At 50.4% G+C, this 21,224-nt stretch overlaps 1 protein-coding gene across 4 annotated transcripts in view; it reads right to left on the bottom strand.

Moving 5' to 3' along the window:
- LOC111149755 (ATP binding cassette subfamily C member 8) overlaps nucleotides 1–20,868 on the bottom strand; it is a 73,107-nt gene extending 52,239 nt beyond the window's left edge. For 2 of the 4 annotated variants that reach the window (XM_022507002.1, XM_022507003.1), the window contains exons 1-7: nucleotides 20,721–20,868; nucleotides 19,343–19,484; nucleotides 14,623–14,744; nucleotides 10,241–10,407; nucleotides 8,312–8,554; nucleotides 7,228–7,416; nucleotides 41–205 (exon numbers count right to left, since the gene is read on the bottom strand). In XM_022507002.1, the coding sequence (XP_022362710.1) occupies nucleotides 41–205; nucleotides 7,228–7,416; nucleotides 8,312–8,554; nucleotides 10,241–10,407; nucleotides 14,623–14,744; nucleotides 19,343–19,484; nucleotides 20,721–20,868 (1,176 nt within the window). The remainder of the gene's footprint in view (nucleotides 1–40; nucleotides 206–7,227; nucleotides 7,417–8,311; nucleotides 8,555–10,240; nucleotides 10,408–14,622; nucleotides 14,745–19,342; nucleotides 19,485–20,720) is intronic. The other 2 variants (XM_022507004.1, XM_022507005.1) reach the window with 1 other exon arrangement.
- Nucleotides 20,869–21,224: the final 356 nt, after the last annotated feature.

The raw sequence follows: 21,224 nt of genomic DNA, 5'->3' as shown, positions 1-21,224 counted from the left end.
TGGCTTTTACTGCGAAGTGAAAGCATCATTAGCCAAGTACCTGTATTGCTCCTCTCAAGTTAATTCCAGTTTCAATGGCGACATAGTAGGATGCTTGCAGAAATGTCCTTTGGAGTAGGAGGGCGAGGAACAGAAGCACGGCTAGGACGTAGGCATTAGCAAGGAACTCTTGGGATGAGACAAAGTAAACCCCGAGAAATTGTATCTGTTGGAAAGAGAATTTGGAGATGGCTGTCACCGTCAGAAAAACGGTCGCCGTGAATACCCGCTACTGTGCCACAGTGGCCATTACTGCAGGACCCTCCGTGCTTGCAAAGCCTGTGCAGCTGCGTATAAGGGCTAAATCAGACTGATAAATACAGCTAAATATCCTTCTAGCCACAGGGAGGGTTGCCTACACCCTCTTCATCATCCTACCTAGGGGAACAGAGTGTGGCACAGTTCTATCCTCGTGTCCATAAATATGACTTTCAGCTGTGTGGCCACCAGGCCCAGAGGAGCTCACTCTGAATGGAACAAGAATAAACAGAGTGACTCACAGAGCAGCCAAAACCAGGACTGCTCGAACAAATCCCGCAATGTGTGCTCTCTGTTACAGAAAAATCCAGAATGAGCTGAGGTCTTGCCCTACACTCACCAACAGCCAGCTCTGTAGAAATTTCTGGAGAGAAAAGGCCAGTGGGGAAAATTTAGTGCTCCCAGGCGAGGTGGAAACTCATCACCTATGATGGATTGAGATTTCAGAAGCCCCCTCAGCCTTCTGGGCTCCCAGGACCTCCTTTGAAATTGTCCTCTTGCTACACCTCCAACAAGATCTCAGATGATAAGCACTGGGAAGAAACCCAAACGTTTTGACTCTGTTGCTAAAGATACCAGAAAACAACAGCATGTCTGTTTCCAAATTCAGCATCAACAGCTCCCAGGAAAACTTTGATCCTGATTAAGTCCTTTGCTCCCCAGCAGAACCACATGCATGTTTCCATGAAGACAGCACTCTCCCCTTCCTGAGACTCTGCCCTGAACTCTGAAAGCTATTTGTGGGGTGTGGGAGCTGCAGCAGGGTGAAGGGTGGTGGGAACAAAGTGATGAGAAGGAGTCTGAGGGCACGTCTCTGGCCAGGATCAGGCCCAAGGGGTCAGAAGGCCAAGAGGAGTCTTTCGTAGAGTCAGAAATTCCTGGATCGTGGACTCAGGGCTTTTGGATGGTAGTAAAGACCTTGCTTCTCGGTTCAACTGGGTCTGCTCAACCAGCACTCACTGCTTCCTGGAACTTACAAATACCTCTCCCTGGCTCTGTGAGACAGGAGACTTTTCCTTTTGGGGACAGCAGGAAGCAGGCACAGAGGGACCATTAAAGCCTCCTAGAGGAAGGCCCACCAAGACCTGAAGTCCCTGACTCTGGCTCATTTGCCAAAGTACCAGAGAAAAGGCAAAGGGAGAAGGGAGGAGGAGGTGGTGTGTGTGTGTGTGTGTGTGTGTGTGTGTGTGTGGTGTGGGAGGGGTGGATTGGAAGCAGCCAAATGGACCTTAAAATTAGGCTGCGGGGGTTGAGACCTGACCTTACAAGGAAGCAAGGGACAGGACACAGTATTTCTCAGGTGCAGAACTCCATCCTTACAATACACCAATGAGAATACCATTATGGGCCTAATTTTATGTACAAGGAAATGGAGTTTCAGCATGATGACGTGGCTGGCTCAAGGTCACATGCTGATAAGGCAGAACACATGAACATGAACACGAACCTATGTGATGCCAAAAACATCCCTAGATTCACTACCTAAGCCTCACCTGGCCTCTTTACCTCCAGTCTCCTGTTGTCAGCTATAAGATCATAGGGGACAGACCCATGGCCACGTGGCTGGTTCCGGGTCAAAGAGGAAGGCACATGGCCTTGGGAAGATCTGGTCCTATTTAACACACTTTGGCAGTCTTCGGTTCTACCATCTTCCACAGACACCGAGCTCTGCAGAATAGAGTCCATCGTGTTAAGGCAACAAAGCCCCTCATGGGAGCTTGCCCTAAAGGAAAACATTTAGCGTCAGGAAGTGAAGGTGTTCTATATCTGGGGTACAGCAGGAGGAGAGGTGAGAAGTCAATGCCACGCACACCCATAGGGCATGGCTGGGTATTTTCTGATGCTCATGGGAACAGTGACTGCCACAAAGCAGCATGGAATGCCATGCACATGCTGTCTCACAATGATCAGAAAACACATGGGCTGGAGAATGTCACCTGAAGTGACATTCGAAAAGTCACCTGAAGACAGACGTTGATTAGAGTATGGTGGCATTTGTTAAATACACTCATTATTTGTATATTTTTAGCAAAGCAACTAATTCCTTTTTTGCAGCTTTAAAGGAAAAACCTTGACCCCTTCCCCTGACAACACACATACCATTGGGTCAGAAACTGTATTTCTTTGGATCAACTTCTTGTGGCCTCTTAAGATGAAAATCTCCCTGCAGGTCTAAGTCATTAAGATGTTATTGGACCTTTCTTCAAAGAGACAGCTTAAAGGAGATGGAGCCCAGAATAGCTAAGTTTTTATTAAGAAGTGGGTACCAGGGGTGCCTGGTGGCTCCGATGGTTAAGCCTCTGCCTTTGGCTCAGGTCATGATCCTAGGGTCCTGGAATCGAGCCCCACATGAGGCTCCCTGCATGGTGGGAAGCCTGCTTTCCCTCTCCCACTCCCCCTCTTATGTTCCTGATCTTGCTGTCTCTCTGTCAAATAAAAAAATAAAATCTTTAAAAAAAAGAAAAATAGTGGGTACAAGACTAGCCAAAGAGACCCGGGTTCTTGCCCAAGGAAGGCGGGCCCTGGGAAGCTTTAAATGGGTATGAAGGCACAGACATTGCCCAACACCTTGAAGGCTGGAGAGAAAAGGCCAAGGACCTACAACTGGACATCTGGTGGTAGTTAAATGCAGAAGATCAGATGCCCCAGTCTCACACTTTCACAAACTCTCAGGGAAGAAACTGTGTTTGTTTCCGGGGGTTTCCCAAGTAGTGTTCAATACATACGTTAAATTAATCAATGCATATGATCTTCCTCTCTCACCTACTTTATAAGTTATACAATTCCCATTTCGTAGTTAAGCCGGTTCATTGCACAGGTAGGTCTAGAACCTAGGACTTGTGACTCTACTGTTCTGACTCTCACTGTCCTTGCCTGGCCAGAGGTATGATTGGAAAGGGCCCCTTTCCTTGTTCTCTAGAGCTTAGTGGACAGGGAATATGTGGGCTTTTGATTCTTACTTTGGCAGGAGCCAGAAGGTTCATTACACATAGGTCCCTGCCCTGGAAGGCCCTGAGAAAAAAACAATGACAACCGTTTGACAATGACTTCCTTCCTTTGACCATTCATGGACCAACAGACCCACTCTTCCATTCACAACCATTTAACAAGGTGGTTTCAAGCCTGGACTTAGAGGTTAACTATATCTGAGTTTGAGTCCTGACTCATTCTATATTAGCCACGGTGTCCTTATGTAAGTACCTCAATCTCCCTGAGCCTCAGTTTCCTCACTATAAAATGAGACCATGAAAGGTTTCTACCCAGAGGATTATTGTGAGAATTCAGTGTTAACAATGGAGATAAAAATATCTAGTAAGCATACACACACAGTAGGTGATAACTTCTGTATGATTCCCTGAAGAATTATGTCTCCTGTGCCCCCTGTGTATCAGGCATGGAACTGGGTTCTGGGCACGGGGAGGTCCAGTAATGCGGTTCCTGTCTTAGGGGATTCAGGTCGAGTTGGGAAAGAGACAAGGGGTGTTCGATGGAGCAAGCCCAGGGTGTTATGGGAGCACAAAGGAGGGGCATCTAATCCAACCAGAGGGAGTCTTCCTTGGAGAAGGTGATGTCTAAAATGAATCCTGGGGGCTGAGATGGGCTCGTGAGATGACGGGAGGCATGCCGGGCCAGAGCAGCTGTGTGGGCCCTGTCATGAAGAGACCAACCCACACACTACATCACGAAGTCACAGAAAGGCATATTAATTCACAGAGTCACCCACAGTGATAGCTACAAATACGTGTATCCAAATGAAGACACAGACACACACGGAAAAAGATACCGAGAGACACAGGACAAATAGAAGGACATATACACCGAATTACAAACAGTTCCCGGGAGAATTCATTCAGAACGAACACATATACACTCACGAACCCACGCACGTTTCCCCTCTGAAGTTAGGCTTTTGGAAGCTTTGGCACTCAGACCAAACCCGTACTGCTCTTTCTCTGCTCAGCTGACAGCCTTGAGCAGGGTCTGGCCGTTCTCTATGAACCCAGCTCCCTGACTCTGCAGCCAGATCACTTACAGCCCTGGCAGGTGACAGATTGTGGGTGGGGTTAGGCAGGAGAGGGGGCTGGAGAGACAGAGGTCATGGGCTGCTCCCAGCCTGGGTCCCAGATTTCCTTGGAGCGTGGCAGAGGGGACAGGAGCGTGGAATTAAAGAAGAAATAATGTTTGTCCTCGCGGATGCCAAGGGCAGTGTGATTCTTGCCAACTGTGAGTGTCCTGGAAAGGGAAGAGAGGACAGGGCAGCCACTGACAATGAAGTAAACAATGGCGCCCCACTGTGCAGCCTGCCACAGCACGGAAGGAGGCTGAGCCGAAAGAAGGGCCTTCTCACAGAGAGGGTTGTGCGCAGAGAGCGTCCTCGTGGGTTCATAAACACCAGAACGGCACCTGTCTCTTTGGGTGGGAGCTGCTGGGAGGCAGGGGGATGAACCGGATGACCTCAGTAAATGACTCCTTTCCCCATTTTCTGGAGCCAGAAGCCTAAATGAGAATTAAGCCATATGGCAGGCAACCACACGACTGAGGATGCTCTGTTGCTGACACTGGAGACTTACATTTACTTTCATCTCTCATTCCGATGTCTGTAACTTGCTGATTGCATTTGGGCTGCAGGAAACAGATATTAGACCTGATAAGGCCTGCTGCCTCCAAGGTAAGGACCATCTATCTCGGGGATTTATGGACTGACAAAGAACCTGGACAAAAGCATTCCATTGAGAGGGCAATAAATCCTAGGGTTGGTATATAAATAAAGAGAAAAAAAAAGAGACGTTCAGATGAACCACAATTCGAAGTGTTGTTCTCCCCGCCTCTGTGGCGCATCTTGCCTCAGAGTTCTCTCAGGAGAACCCCACCAGCGTTTTGGGGAACGTAGGAAGAAGACAATGACATGAACAAGCTGAGAAGGGCTGACTAGTGTCGCTTCCTTCCTCAGACTAACAGTGGGCTCTTGCTGCTGTGGGATTGTCCATGTAGAATATTCTGGAGTCCTTTACAGTCAGACTAGAACTGAAGGTGACACTCTTGTAGACAAGAGAACTCACCCTTTCCTCTCTCTTTTTGGTCCAGATACAGTTCAGAGACTCGAAAGCTAGAGAAGGCCTCAAAAGCCATCAAGGTCTAAATAAGCAAGAAGAGTCCTCATGTTGCTGTTGAACTAGAAATCTGCCCGTCTGAGCCTGGCTAACTCTTACTCCTATGTCAAGGCCCCATGCCAATACTTGGCCCTTTATGAAGCTGTCCATGACCATTGGCTGAGTTAGTCACTCCCTCTTCCCACAGTTCCCTATATATACCCCCTAACAGCAGTGTTGAACACAAAGTAGAAAAATCTTTTATTTAGATTTCTCTCCTCCATTGGATTTCACAATCCTTGGAGCCAGAAGTGATGGCTTGATAATAGTAAGTCAATTTAGCACGACAGTTCTAAGCGTCCACACTCTGGAGTGGAAGAGACTTGGATTCAGATCCCGAGTCTGTCACAGAACAGCTGAAAAACCCTAGGGAAAATTACTGAACCTCTCTGCGCCTCAAGTCCCTCATCTGTAAAATGGGGATAAAATACCTACCTCATGAGTTCTATGGTATGTGAATAATATCCCAGTAACTATTACCAAATAAATAAATAAATAAAATAAAAGGACTGACCCTAAAAGGTTGTGGTAGGCATGAAAGGAGACAGCATCTCAGTAACTCCCACAAGCAGCCAGGCATGCATTAATGGTCAGCACGTGGCTGTTACTGTAGTTAATAGGCCCCATCATCACCGTGGCCTCTGGATTCCCACAGCCCAACCTGGGCCTGGCACATAGTAGGGTTCAATGGATGTTTCCTGAATAAATCAGACAAACAGACTTGGTGTGCCTCATATTCCTGACCAAAAGTGCTCAGTTAATTATACCCCTGGGAGAAATTAATATAAACCTCCTGAGGGTTAAATGCTCTCTGCGGTCCTGGAGCCAGTAAGATGAATAGCAGGACGCAAGGGAGTGTCATGAATTATTACGATCCCTAATCAGCAATTCTCGGCAATATTTTTGGACTGTTTGTGGTTAAAAGTTGGTAATGATATTCCCGCTGGGAAAATAAAACTCCGAGTCTTGTTAGAGGTGAGAAGTTTTCCATTTTGTGACCAGCTAAATCTAAGTGGCAGCAAAGAAACAGATGAAGGAATTAAGTCCCCCGCCCCCAACCCCAGAGTGGAGACTACGGCCCCAAGCAGGGAAAAGAAACCCCCAGAAAGCTTACTGCCTCTTTGGTCCAACAGATTTCAGTCTGGAGCATCTTTAAAGCTGCAAAGGCCTTTAGAGATCATCTAGTCCAATGAGTCAAGTGATTTTAAGCCATGGAATCCTTTTGTCAAAGAATTTTTAATGGAAGAGTCCAATATATTCATAAAACTGGGGCAGCTTTGAGTGAAATCTGAAACTGGGGGAGAAACCCAGGGAAGGTCCCCTCACCCTTCACCCCTGACAGCAGCCTCCAAGAAGCACCTGTGGGACCTTGGATGCCAGAATATGCAGAACTGCATAAGACAGATCGTGAGAAGTTGTCTGAGTCCATAAGGATGATGTAAACGAAAGACAACATACCCAGCAAATCCGAGAAGCCCTAGGCGCTGGTAAACGAATGCACGTCCTACAACTTTCTGAACGACTAATACCTGGGAGAGGTGTCATGGCAGTGATGGCATGGTGAGGAGAGCAGGGAGCCATAAATCTTGCTGGGGCACCAGCTTGCCTCCTGGCATTTCTGTTAACCAGATGCAGAGCATCTTCTAGAAGGAGATATCGCCAAGGGATTTGTGCGAGTGTGGGGAGCTGACTCAGGGCAGCCTGTTGGCCTCTTGCTCATTCTCGTGTACAAGGGAAAATCTCCCAAAGGGTGCTCTGCTCTCCCCTTGGGGTGGCCTACCTTGGGCTGGGAGACGCTGTTCTCCTTCCCAAGGTGGTCCACGATCCCGAAGATGCACAGTGGCCCGGCGAAGCCCAGAAGGTCCGCCAAGATGCGAAAAGTGCTGCTCAGGACCAGGCGTCTCCCAAAGGCGTGGCAGAGCGCCTGCCAGATGGCCCGGGCCCCCTGCGTGCTCTGCGAGTCCTTCTGCTGCCCAGAGAGAACCCATGGCCAAGTTAGAGTGGCCAAGGGCCCGTTCACGGCAGGACCCAGCCTCCCAGGAAGTCCCTGGCTCCTGCTGCCTGGGGAAACCCAGTGACCACACTTGTTGCAAACAGGTGAACCCCAGGAAATCACTGAGTCGCCAAGTGCACAGTTAGGTAGGCCCTATCAACACAAGCATGGTCCAGATGGGGAAACTGAGGCCAGGTGCGCCATCAAGGTCGCACAGCTGGTCAGGGACGATGTGATGAGCACAGCACTGCAATGAAGAAGTGGCACGTGGCCCACTCATTCATCACCACCTGTGACTGCGTCTGCCTCAGTGTCTCCCCACCGTGCTAGTGCAGAGGCAGTGAAGGAACACGGGCCTGGGCATTGGGAGACTGGCTCTGCCACCTATCAGCTGTTGCCCAGCTCTGGGCAGGTCACAGCCTTTCTTGGAGCCTCCATTTCCATGGCAGTGAGTTAGGGAGACCCCGGCCTTGTTCAGCTTCTAGAGTTCTTGGAAGTATTGGGCCACTAAATCCCATCCTTTAAAATGGTTGAAAATTCCCACCTTTCTAGTCACTGAGCTCTAGAAGGAAGAACATAGGACATGAGGGAATTCAGTGGGGTCACTTCCCTTTTTGAGGCCTCAGTTTCCCCATCTGGACAATAAGGGTATTTGTTCAGATGACCTAAACTGTAAGGGCTGTTTCAGCTGTGACTGTCCTATGAATCTTCTGGACTTGTCCTGGTTCACTGTGTGACTTAGGGCAAGCCTCTTCCCCTCAGTGGGCCCTACTGGGGGCTTGACCTGATGCCTTCTGAAGTCCCCATCAGTATGTCCCCGACTCTAACCTGGAGGAAGGGGAATGGATGGTGTGGCAGGGTCCCCACTGACCGCTTGGGTGTCGAAGGCCTCACAGAGCCGCCGGTAGTTGGTGAGGGCCCTCATGGCAATGGGCAGCTTCCCAATGGCTCGGAGATCAATGGGCTTCTTATGAGCAGTCTTGATAAAAGCATTCATCCACCAGTAGGTGCCTTTGGACAGCAGGTTCACGAAGGGCTGCAGGAAGCGTACTCCCAAGTCTTGTAGGTCCTCAGGGGGCTTCACCTCCCTTGGTGACTTGAAGAAGATATATCTCTGTGGGGCACATGGGTCACCAGGGACAGGTAAATGCAACTTCTCACCCCTTTCCACTTTGCCCCAGAAAAGACTTGGAGTTGTGACATCCCATCCTTGACCCTGACCTCTAACATATGGGGCCATCTCTTGCCTATTCTCAGGAGAAGGATCACTCCATACCTCTTGTCTACCAGGGCCAGGGGCCCCCTGACTTGTAACTCTTCCTTGAGGTCTACTCTGAATCCCCTTGATTTGGGTTGGGATGAGTTGAAGTAGGATTGGGGAAGAGCAGAAATCTCCAGATACCATCCCATGGATCCCAGATCTGAGGACATGAACATGTTTCATGCTGGGTTTGCAGAACATGCAGTCATGCAAACCTTGTCTCAAATCCTTCCTCCTCCACTTACTAGCCAGGGGTCTTTGGACAAGTTCTCATCTAACATGTTTCCTTGTCTAAAAAGTGGGTGGTAGTTGCATCCCTGGAGTGCTGTGAGGGTCAGATGAGGCAGGGAATGTAGTTAGTTGGCCTTTGTGCCCTGTACATCACCAACTAAAACAGGGGTGCAACTAAAACAGAGAAATGCAAATTCAAGTAGTACTTCATACTCATCACCCAAATGGGGCTGGCCCATTGCTCACTGGAGGCAGGGAGAGGGTTTTCTTATTCATTGCTGGTAGATTATAGTCTTTCTGGAAGGCGATCTGCAACACTGATTGAAATTTAAAACACAGTCCATTTGAACTAGCAACTCCACTCCTTGGAATCTCTCCCACAAAAATAAAAGCACTGATACATAAAGATATAAATCTGCTTAATACACCATAATTTGTGAAGGCAGAAACTTGGCAGTGAACTGAAGGCCCATCAATTGGGTAATGGCTGAAAGAATTATTGCTCATCTACATGACGGAATATTATGCAGCCATTAAGAAAACTAAATTAGCCGTACCAGACTTGAAGGGAGTCCTAAGAGATATCTGCTGGGTGAAAAAACAAGATGTAGAAACTGTGTATAATATGATCCTACTGTTATAAAATTAATACTAAGAGGAAAAACCTTTACTCTTACATGTGATGAGAAAAAAGAACCTTAAATAGATACAAACATATGGTATTCTATTAATAAAACCAAGAGTGGAAGGGTACATATGAGGTTGCTAATCGGGGTTACCTGGGGAGGGAAATGCCTGGGGAGTGTAGAATAGGGATAGGGGAGAGACGGAAAGGGGCTAAACAAAAATGATAATGAAACAAGACAAAACACATGTATGCAGCCACATTCAGTCATTCAGGTATATGAGTAACTATATGAACACATTAAAATAACTCCCCTCCCCCAAGACAATAACAACAACAATAAGAGCAGAGCTCAGAAAAGCCAGCACTCAAAGCCCTTTTCCCTCTCTATGAGATTAAACCTAGAATCTTTCAACCTTGGCTAACAATTCCTGTCATTTCCATTAGCTCTAGGAGCTTGGGGTAGAGGGCAGCTAGACCAGAAGGAATATTCCTCTTGAACCTCTCCCTCGGGTCTCAACTCCCATTTGGGGCCTGCTAAAAGAGGCTGGCTCCTTCTAGGGCTTGGCTAAGAAGCAGGGTGGGGGCCCCACACCCAGGGACAGGACACTAATCGGAGGTACCACCCTGGCCCCGTGTATGCGGAGGTGGGTGTTGGGGTGGCCCCCCAGTGGCCCACTTACCCTCACCCTGATGACATTGACCTCCACCAGGAGCAGCATCCCATAGAGGACCACCAGCAGCCCAGTGAGGCAGAACCGCAGCTGTGAGAAGCTGATGGAGTGGTCATAGAACTTGACGAACTTGATGGTCTTGGTGATGAAGGCCAAGGTCCAGTAGACCAGCAGGGCTGCGGGCAAGAGCACGTGCATTAAACTGTTCAAGATGTGTACGCTCAAAATGTTAATAATCTGGTAAGTCAAGCTGTTTTGTAAGTCTGCCAAATTTCTCTTCGCAGTAATTAATAAATTATTTTCTTGGTTTACTAAGTTGTGGGTGCTGTGCCACGTGAGCACTTAAAGTACTATCTCACTTATTCCTTACAATCACCTCGTGAGGGGAGAGCTGCCAACTCCCCGACTGGACAGACGAAGGAAGCCAGGCTCAGGGACCTGACCAGACAAGTGGTAGAATCAGGCTGGGCTGCCCTGGAGCCCATGGCCGGTGGCTCCATCCTGTAACGGTTTGCTTGTGGGATTTCCAAGGTGGAACGATCTTAAAGGTTCTTCAATCTGCTCTTTCATTTTATAGATGAGACAACTGGGACCCCAAAGAAGGTGTGACCTGCCCAAGCTCCCTGCAAGCTTGAGTGTGCCCAGGCCAGAGCCCACAACAGCATGACGATGTTCCTCACGGAGCCTGAGGGGCTGGGGGTACAAACAAGTCAGTCACAGTTCTGTGTGCATAGTGTGTATAATGGTTAGAGCTGGGCCCTGCAGCCAGATATACCCAGGCTCAGATCCTGTACTTCAATAGCTGTGTGACTGCGCATACGTCCTTTAACCCAACCCGGCCTCAGTCTCTTCACCCATAAAATGGGGATAATAATAGTATTCCCTCAAAAGTTGTTATGAGCAATGTATGGAAAGCATTTGGCACACAGTGGGTGCTCTTTGGACATCAGCTGTTAATACTGTTATTGTCTCCAGATTTCACCCTGGGACCATAAATGTCAGAAACTAATCTCTAAATTCTCACCACCACCACCTGCTAAACCACTGCTCGTTGGCAACAGGAGAAAGCAACGATAACTAGCCCCCCTTTTAGGAGATGTGTTAGTGTGGGCAGCTCTTTCCCCCTCGCTCCCTAGAGCTATATGCAGACGAGGTCAGCCTGAATGCCCTAGAGCTCCTCTCTAGTGGGACCATAGAGGAGACACTTTCACCCTGCCCTCCATCCATAGGTGGGCCCGGTACATGAATGCAGGGCATCTCTTGGAGACCAAAGCTGGGGTCTGCCCCAGCCTAGGTCTGGGTTAAGAACTACGCCAAGGTGTGCACTTGCCCAGCGAGGGACGAATGCCCTCTGTCTCAGGTCCCTGGGTGAGGGCATTAGGAGAGAGGGCAGAAGCATCTGTTTTCTGTGCGCTGCCCACCTCTGGCCCAGGACTGGGACAATATTCCCCTCAGCTTGGTGTGGTCCCCAGGTCACAAGGATCCCACAGCTGGAGGCCATCACGCTACCTTCACACCTACACTCAAGTGTCAGAACCCGAGTGTCAGAACCTCTTTGGTCTTCATGAGGGTCACCTTTGGGGCCCCAGACTTGAAAATATGCCCCACATGGGTCCTAACAGATGTGGTTTGATTTGCTCTTCATAACAACTCTGTGACATAGGCAGGGAGTTATTATTCCTCTCCAGGTAGAGAAAATGAGATGCACAGAGGCTAGGTGTCATGTCCAAAGTCACACAGGAAGTTAGTGGTGGACGGACTAAACCCCAGGGTTATTTCCTCAGTGTCAGACATAGCAGCCCTCAGCCAAAGCTTAGTGCTTGACTGAGAGCACCAAGAGACTGAGAGAAAAGCAGAAAAGGACAGCGGTATGACATAGGGGTTGCTGGCGAGGTTCAGACTCTGAATTCCCCTTACCTCTGTGTCTTCCCTCCCCTTCTCCACATCCCACCTATTACCAAGTTCTGTCTCCTTTTCTTCCTAAACACCTGGGCCAGCTGGGTCACCATCCTATCACCTGGGGACCACCATCTTATCTCTCCTTGGATTCCCCACTTTCCCTCTTGTCCGCCTCCAGTCTAGCTTCTGGAGAAATAAATCTGATCAAATATGAACTCATGCACTCATGTCCCTAACAGCATTATTCACAACAGCCAAAAGGTGGAAGAGACCCAAGTTTTCTTCCAGATTTCCTAACAGGCTTCTCCTGCCTCAGGGCCTTTGCTCATGCTGTTCCTTCTACCTGCAACATTCTCCTCTCCCTTCTCCCAGTTTGTCCCCCACTATCCTTCAGTTCCCAGTTCAAATGTGACTTTTTCACAGAACATTTCCTTGATCTCATCTGGGGCCTCAGGACCAAGGTTATTTTGTGGGACAATGTAAGCCACATCAGGGTTCACCTTTCTGCGGGACTCCGGAACTGTGACAGACAGAAGTCTTCTCAGTGCCTTAATCCCTGCAGCTCATAGGGTTCATCATCTCTGCTTTGACCTGTTCTAGAATTTCTGGCTCTGCAGAGCAAGCTCTGACAAAGGGGAATGGAGGGAGTTAGTCCTTATTCTTTGGAGAAAGAATGGTCCATCTATGGGGGTAATTTGTGCTTTAAAGAAAGAACATTACGTACTTTCCAGAGAATGAGAAAATGAACTTGCCAGATGCCCAGACAGGATGCTTCTAGGGGCACTGGTCAGTCAGGCCCTGGGGTGAATAAGAGGTTCTCTACAGAGGAGGAGCTGCCTCAGAAGCTTCAGGAGAGGGAGGCTCTCTGATGTCTGTACCAATCATCTCTCTCTCTCAACTTGCTGCTCCCTAGTTCCCCAGCCACACTTTCATAGTGTCACCCAAGTAGGGGGATCCCCGGATGATCCTGGCAGAGCCCAGCTCCCACCTTACCGGGAAAGGCAGAGCTGTGATTAGTTGGGGAAATACCCCCACCTTCCCATGACACTGTGCTGTGTCTGGCCGAGCACAGAGTGTTCCAGACTCCAGATGTCAATTAGATGTTATGACTCTTAAAAATCATAGCCTGACTTAATGATACACAGTCTGACCAGAGGCTACAGCCAGATGTACAGCCCTGACCTTAGACATGCAGATGGAACCAAACATAGAGGCAGACCTCCAGATTTATACCTTTGGCCCAAGGAGTCTGAAGACCCTTAGACACACAGTCTCAGAAGTGGTTAAGAGCCTGCCTGGGCCTTGGGATCAAAACCTGTCTCTGCCCCTTGACTGGTTGGGCAGACTAGTGTAAATCACTTAACCTCTGGATCTCAACTTCCTGTTGCATAAAGGGGACGTAATAGTGGTGTTGACCTCATAGTGTTGTTGTAAGGATTAAATGAGTTAATAGACTTAAAATACTTAGGAGCACGCCCGACACATAGCAAGTGTTAGATGAGTGTTGGCTGTTGTTCCTTGTCACCTCTCTGAGCTCAGTGTCCACATCTGTAGAATGGGGAGAGCAACGATACCAATATGGAGATTGTGGAGATCAAGTGAGATAAGGCCTTTGAGGAGCTTAGCACCAAGCCTGGCACACAGTACATGCTCAGTAAATATCAACATTCATTGCTGTTGTTTCTGCCCAGGACCCCAGCTACATGACGTCAGGTCTAATCAGGCACTCCTTCTTGAATCTTTCTAAATGTTCACGAACTACAGGCTCCAGTCCTGGGGTCTTTCTCTTGTCTCTCCAGGTGACCTCAGCCAGGCTCAAGCTTTAGATGCCACCTATAAGCCCCTGACCCCTGAATGTATATCTCCAGTCCTGACCTCCTCCGAATGCCTGACTCATTTCTCTAACTGCCCACTTGACGCTTGAGGTGGTTGTCTCAAACTCAACATGTCCCAACCCGCCCCCACCCCCGCCAGTTCCCCAAACCCCCACCCATGCTCCCTTGTCATGTCCATTATTAATACCATCAACTACCCAGGTACTCAGACCCAAAGCCTAAGAGTCTTCCCTGTTCCTCTCCGACCATCCCTCCCCTTCCTTGGCTTTGCCCACACTGGCCTATTTGCCAAATTTGTCCCTACCAGAAGGCCTTTCTTTGCACTTGCCGTTTCTTAGCATGGGAAATTCTTTCCTGAAATATATGCATGCTCACTCTTACCAGAGATCTTTCCTGACCACCCTCGATAGACTGCAACATTGCCATCACTCTCAAACCCTTGCCTGGCTTAATTTTCTTCATGACATCTTTCCTACCTATTTGTTTATTCACTATCTCAGCTTGCCGGTCTCCTCCCACCAGGAGGCAGGGAATTTATCTTCTCCATTTCTGAACCTCTAACTATCTAACGCCTGACACATAGTAAGTGCTCAGTAAACAATATCTGGAGGAAGGAATGAGGTAACTATCCCTCTCCCACCCCTCCTGCTCCCCTACCTATCAGCAGCTTGGGGAAGTTGGAGGTCTCGATGTTGTGATAGTAGACCACGGATGTGACAGCGGCCATGAACGCCATCCCAGCTGGCATGTATAGGTGGAGATGGCGGGATTCGGTCACCCTGAGATGGGGGGAGAGAGAGAGAGAGATTGGAGATAAATGTGCCAAGTGCCCCAGTAGAGCAGCCCAGCCCTGCGCTTTGGGTTCAGCACATAGTAGGCTCATATGCATACTATGCTCCTTATATTGGTGGCTCTGCCCAGCCCAAACATACCCCCAAACTGCCCACTAGTTAGGGGTCCAGGAGTCCATACGATGATGCTATGAGGGCTCAGTGTCCAGACTCTGGAACTCATGGCCTTCTCTCCCTGGGTTCATACTTGCAGAACCCAACATAGGGAAGCTGGCCTTGGCGGGCACAGCTGCAGAGCCTCCAACCTGGAAACCCCTCTCTGGGAGTGAACAAAGCTGGGTTCCTGTCCCTGGGGTCCCCTGGGCAGTACAGAGGCCTGCCCACCACAACTCTCTCAGGGACAGCCCCACTTCCCATGAATAGCATAAGTCAGCACTGGCACCCTGCCCCGCACGCTGTAACAACGACACTGGTAGTCAATATTTATTGAGCATTTACCCCATGCTGGGCACTGTTCTAAGCACGTGATGTATATGAACTCACTTCATCTTCATGAAATCCCATGAAGTTGGTACTCTTAGTCTCCTCATTTTACAGTTGAGGAAATGGAGCCATGGAGATGCTAAGTAACAAGCCCAAGGTCATCGCTTTTGTTTCCTCCCTGGGGATGGTGATGGAGGCCAATACCAGCTTATCCTCTCCCCACTGTAGCTCCCAGAGGCCTCTGTGGTGGGTGGGCTCTGGTCTGGTGACAAGATCTGTAGGGACGAGTTCTCTCAGACATCAGGCTTCCCCACGCCTGGTGAGGAATCTCCCCGTAAGTGGCCTGACTGTGCTTTTCCATGGCTCCCTCCTACAGAAAGCAAAACTCACATTGCTCAGCCTGGGACCAGAGGAATCCAGTGATATGGCCTCAAGCCACTTTTTCAGCATTGCATAGCCTGCCCTTCCTGCTGAAGCCATTTTGGGACCCCCTCCACTCCCAGAAGGCTCCCTCCAATCTCCTGCCTCAGCGATGCCCCTGTTTGCATTGCTCCTTCTATCCAGGATGCCTAGCCTCCTTGCCCTTGAGCATTCCTTAAGAAGCTGACATTAGGGAGGGGCAACCATGCTCAGAGCTAACTGCTCTCTGGGGGAGTGATACTGCAGATGGACTGAAGGCTGAGAGCACAAGGAGCAGGTAGATAGCTAAGGAAAACTTCAGAGAGGAGGCAGGCCTTAGAAGGATGAACAAGAGTTCAACAGAGAAGGAGGGAGGACATGAGGAGAGCCATGTGGGGGCCCTAAGTAGTCTGGTAGGACTAGCATATAGATGTAGAGGTACTCTGGGTTCTTTATCAAATAACATGTTCCCCTTCTGCTTTGCTAAATGAACCACAGGTTTTTTTCTAACAGCAATGTGCTCAGCCCCAGAGAATGATGGTGATTGGTTCAAGCAGCCATGCAATGCCACACCCCTTTGCCAGTGATTGGTCTAAGGGTGCCCATATAATTCAATTCTGGCCAATGAGATGCAAAGGGAAGTCTGCAGAGGATGATATCCAGCATAAAGAAGAGGCATGTGGGAGCATGTTTTTTTGCCCTTGCCTTCCTCCCTAAGTGATACCTGGAACTAGGCAGCCATCTTGCAACCATGGGGAAAGATATGGCAGATACACAAAAAGATGGGAAGAAGCTGGGTCCCTGCTGACATCACTAAGTCACCAAACCAACTAGAGAGGCAACCTCTAAATTCTTGTTAGATGAGTCCATAAATGTTGATATTCTTTAAACCTTAATTGGTGGATATTCTCAGCAAAAGACTTCTACAGGAGGTACAAGGCAATCAGTCAATAATGGGGTCACTGAGAACAGCCAATACTCTGTGTAGGGATCTTCAAAACCCGGGCCTTTGTACTCCTGGAAGTAAGTTTTTGAAAAGCTCTATACTCCCTCGCACATTTTTAAGTGACATCTTAAATGTTATATCATAAGTTTGAATAAATTCATTTTTTGCAATAGGAGGTAGAAGTGATAAACACTTGATATAATTAAATAAGATGAAGAATAACCAGAGTTGAAATAAATATTTCATGACATGACTTAACAAAATAGCCTTTGGCTGCTTTACTGAATAACATACACTAAATTAGGTTAGAAGTTGGGTAAAAGTCTTATGGGCTTTTTCCAGTGTATGGTGATCTAGGAAAAAATTCTAGTTACATTGCTTAAAAAAAAAAAAAAAGTGTTTCTTCTCTAACTTGTACTGCTTTGGTTGTTTTAAAATCAGAGCATCACACAAAAATAATACCCAAAGGAAGAGAAGAAAACCTACAGATTTTAAGAGGCCTTAATTAATCAGTAAATGAGGCTTACCCTAAACTAAACTAGAGTTTGAAGACCACTGCTTTAACAAGTCCCCACTGCCTCCTGCCTCTACCTATCCAGGTAGGTCTGCAAACCAAGGCCAGGGTGGACTGGGAGGGCCAAAGGGCAGGATCTATGGTTTCTTTTCCTGTCTGCTCCCTTCCTATGTCCTTTCCTTATGCTTGCCTGCCCAGGGGTGTGTCCCCACAGATGAAGACCAACAAAGACCAGGTGACAAGTGTACAGTTCAAGTGCCAACCTGCCTGCTGGGGAGGGAATGCCAGTTTGCACTGAGCTGGGGGAGGTGTGGGATACAGAGGCAGCCCCCCACAAGAGGGGCTGCTGACTGCAGACAGAAGGGAGTCCCTGACCTGATTTATTCCAGTCTCCCACATTCTGGAAAAGTACTCTCTGCCCAGGGCTCTGCCATTCCATTTCTGCACCCCGTCTGTGCTCTAATTTCATCCTCCATGGCCCTGTGTTGTGGACAAGGCAGGGATAATGATGATCATTTCACAGGCAGAGAAAGTAAGGCCCAGAAAAGCTGAGTGTCTGGTCCAAGGTCCTAGAAGCCCAGCAGATGACCCAGGTCTACCTTCTCCACAGATGGGGGTGTTTTCCTCTCTGCCACCCTGCTAATTATAACCCAGTGAGAATTTCTGGTCTAAGAACTCATAAGCATCCTTCTCCTTTTGAGCATTTGTGCTGCTTTGGAAGGGGTGTCTAGATGGGAGGAGGGGTGGGAAGTGGACTTGTCACCTGCTAGTTATGTGGCAGCGTGCATTCTGGTCTTGCTGTTCTGGGGGACTTTGATAAGCAGGAGGAGCCCCAAGGCAAGCCACTATCACAGAGATTACTGCTGGAGCCAGCGTGCAGGGACACTGAGGGGTGGGGGGGGGGGGGGTACCGTGTCTGGGCTGGGAGATCCCATCCCCTTGCTGTCCAGCTGGCAGGAGGGGAATCTGGGCATAGTCTGATTCAAGTTCAGAGTGGTGGGACCTCTGATATTTGAGCCAAATGCACGCCACCCTCCACTACCCTCTCACCCGGGCAGTCACTGAGCCTTCCTCTGTGAGAGGGCGGCTTCGTCTCCTCCTCCGCACCCCGATTGCTGACAAACCATTTCCGCTGCAGTTATCTCTCACCTAGACGACAGCAATCACCTCCTAAGTGTCGCTTCTACCTCCAGCCTCTCCCTGCCTCCAGTCTGTCCCGGACAACCCCCACCCCCACCCCCGCCCCACCGTGCTGTGCTGACCACGTGTCCCTTCTGTTCCAAACCGCTGACAAAATCCAACCCAGACACAGCCCAGCATTCGAAACCCTCCTAGAGATGCCCCAACCCTATCTCCAAGTGCCAGCCCCCATCACTCCCCTGCCTGTGTTTCATGCTCCAGCCCCCACGCACCACTCCCACCCCAACCTGTTTTCCTCCCTGTGCCTTTATTACTCCTCCCTCCTGCCTCCTTGGCCCTCCCTCTCTGCTGTCAGAACCCTTGTCAGCCCTTCAGACTCAGCTCCCAGAAGCCCCCTCAACCATGAACATGACCAGCCCTGCCTTCCTGCCTCCCCCCAGAATTCTTGCTTGTACTATGATTTCACTTGGGCTGTTACAGAGCCAGTGAATGTCTATGGAGCTTTACTGTGTGCTTTGGGCCGTGACGACAAAGATGAATTAAACCCAACTCTGAGGACTTGCTCACTCAGGGGGAGACAGTTGGTAAACAGACATAAACTTTAAATACAGTATGATCTGTGTCGTGGCAGGGGTGTGAAGAGTGTGCTGTGAGGCCGGGAGGAAAGGTAGGTAAGGGGAGGCCTTGGGAATGAGGCTAGAGACAGTGGGGGATGCTGACTTTGAGGACCCCATATCCCAGGCTGAGGATCTGGGACCCTCAAAACAACTGGGAACCAAGGAAATGTCTTCGGCAAGAGTGATCTTTATTCTTTCCAAGAAGGGAGCTCTAGGAGTTGGGGCATTCTAATAGGCTGCAGGACTGCTTCACTGGGTCTTAGCGTGAGATCCCTATTCCCTCTCCCCTGCTACACTGAGGCCAGGGCCTGGGTCTCACCTGTGTCCAGCACCTGGCACAGAGAGCCTGGCACACCGGAGATATCAGATCAACAGTGGCTGGATTTAGGAGCAAATGTCACTGTCTCATGGAAAGCCGGTGAGCTGGGGTCTCCCCTGGCCTTCCAGGAAGCACTCAGGGATAGATGCCCTCTCCTGAGACACTCACCCATCAGACAGGATGCCCTCCGCGATTTCACACACCAGGACGAAGAGCAGCATGAAGGTCAGGATCCAACGCAGGTTGTGCCCAGGGAAGTGGAGCCACGTGCTATGGTGGATGTGTACTTTGGAGCTCTGACTGCCCCATCCTGCAAGCAGAGGCAGGAAGAGGTGGGAAGCCTAGCTCAGCAGGAGGGGGTGCCTGCACCCCGGGAGGGTGCTCAGGTACGGGGCCTTCAGTGGGGAGGGTATCCATTTGTACACCTGTGCATGAGAATGCCCGGGTCTGGTACACAGGACCTAAATGTCTCAGCACGAAGCCCGGATCCATGCAGGCCCACCTTCGCACGTACTCATTGTCTGTGCTGACCTCGCGTATGACAAATCATCATGTCACTGAACCATTTGTTTGAGAACAGAAGTGTAAATGCTGGTACAATTTTTGATACACATATAAGCATAAGTTACATTTGCTTCCTCCCAAGTTCTGACTTTGTCTTTGTCAATAACTACTAGCCTCTCTGCTTGTGCAGCAGCCTTTCCTTTTTAATTTTGTGACAATCTTTCCTTTCTTCCCAAAAATTGTATATGACTTTTAAAATGTGTTTTCTTTCTTTCTTTCATTCTTTCTTTTTTTTCTTAATTAGAGAGAATAAGTTTTGCAGAGGCGGGGAACCGATAGGAGTTGACAGAGCTCTAGCCAGCTTGGGATATTCAAGGTCTGAAAGAGAGGTGAGACTGAAGAGGCTTGCAGGACGGTCCTGACAGTGGCACCCAACTTTGCAGAGGGCTTCCAGGCAGGGATGCTGACCCAGGTAGGGTAGCAGAGGAAGGGGACCAAGTCCCTCGATCCCGCCTCTCCTTGCCCAGGGCCCCCGTGGGACCCCCCAGGGGGCCTCAGAAGCTGCTCACCACTGTCTGGCTCAGCCCCGGGAAACACAGGGGTCCGCGGGGCCTCCATCCTGGCTTCTGAGGTCAGGCTGCTCTCCTCCTTGGGCCCAGCTGCGGCTGACAGCGAGGGTGCCTTGGGGGAAGGGTGTCCTGGCTCCCTACCCAGCACTACTGTGGGTACAGCCCGAGACCCTCCCCACCTTTCCAGCGCCTACAAAAACCTCTGCTTTTCCGGTTCTCCATTTCAGCTCTGGCTCTGTGGTAGCAAACTTGGGGGTTCCCTGGTTCCGGAGCGTCCGCTGTGTTTGGTGGGTTCAGGGGCCTTTCGGGGTTGAGGGATGGGTGGGTGTGCGAGTGAGGGGACCCCGGGAGGGTGGCGAGCGGCGGTCGCCGGCTCGGAGGGGGGCAGAGAGCAGTGCCGCGCGCGGCGCCTCCTCCTCCTCCTCCCTCCGCTCCTGTGCCCTCCCTTCCTCCGCCGCTCCCCGCGCGCTCACCGATGAAGAGGATGGGGAAAGTGATGAAGAGCAGGAAGACATGCGGCACCACGTTGAGCGCGTCCACGAAGCAACCATTGTTGAGGACGCCCTTGTCCACCCGGTAGGCGGCCGAGTGGTTCTCGCTGCCGCAGAAGGCCAAGGGCATGGCGGCGCGGGCGCGGGCTTGGGCTCCGGTTGCGGCTGCGGCTGGCTCCACGCGCCTCCCGCGCCTCTGTCCCTCGCGGCTCGGCGCTGGGCCCGGCAGTCAGGCCCCCGCCACCCCCCCCCCGCAGCCCCGCCCCGCCCCGCCCCGCGGGCGCTCGGGCTGCACCCCCCCACCCCGCCCTCGCTCCGCTACCTGCCGGGCCCAGGGGTGGGGGTGGGGGCGGGGGTGGGAGTGGGGGTGGGGTGGAGGGGGGGGGGGGGGGGGGGGGGTGGGCGGTGGGGGGTGGGGTGGACGGTGGGGGGTGGGGGGCGGCAGCCAGGAGCCCGAGCACCCCGGCCGCGCGGGCACCCCCCGCG

Source organism: Enhydra lutris, unplaced genomic scaffold (assembly GCF_002288905.1).
Source record: "Enhydra lutris kenyoni isolate GAN:26980312 unplaced genomic scaffold, ASM228890v2 scaffoldscaffold22, whole genome shotgun sequence".
NCBI lineage: Eukaryota > Metazoa > Chordata > Mammalia > Carnivora > Mustelidae > Enhydra > Enhydra lutris.
Note: the sequence above shows the minus strand (reverse complement) of the source record. Positions and strands in the feature narration are given on the sequence as shown.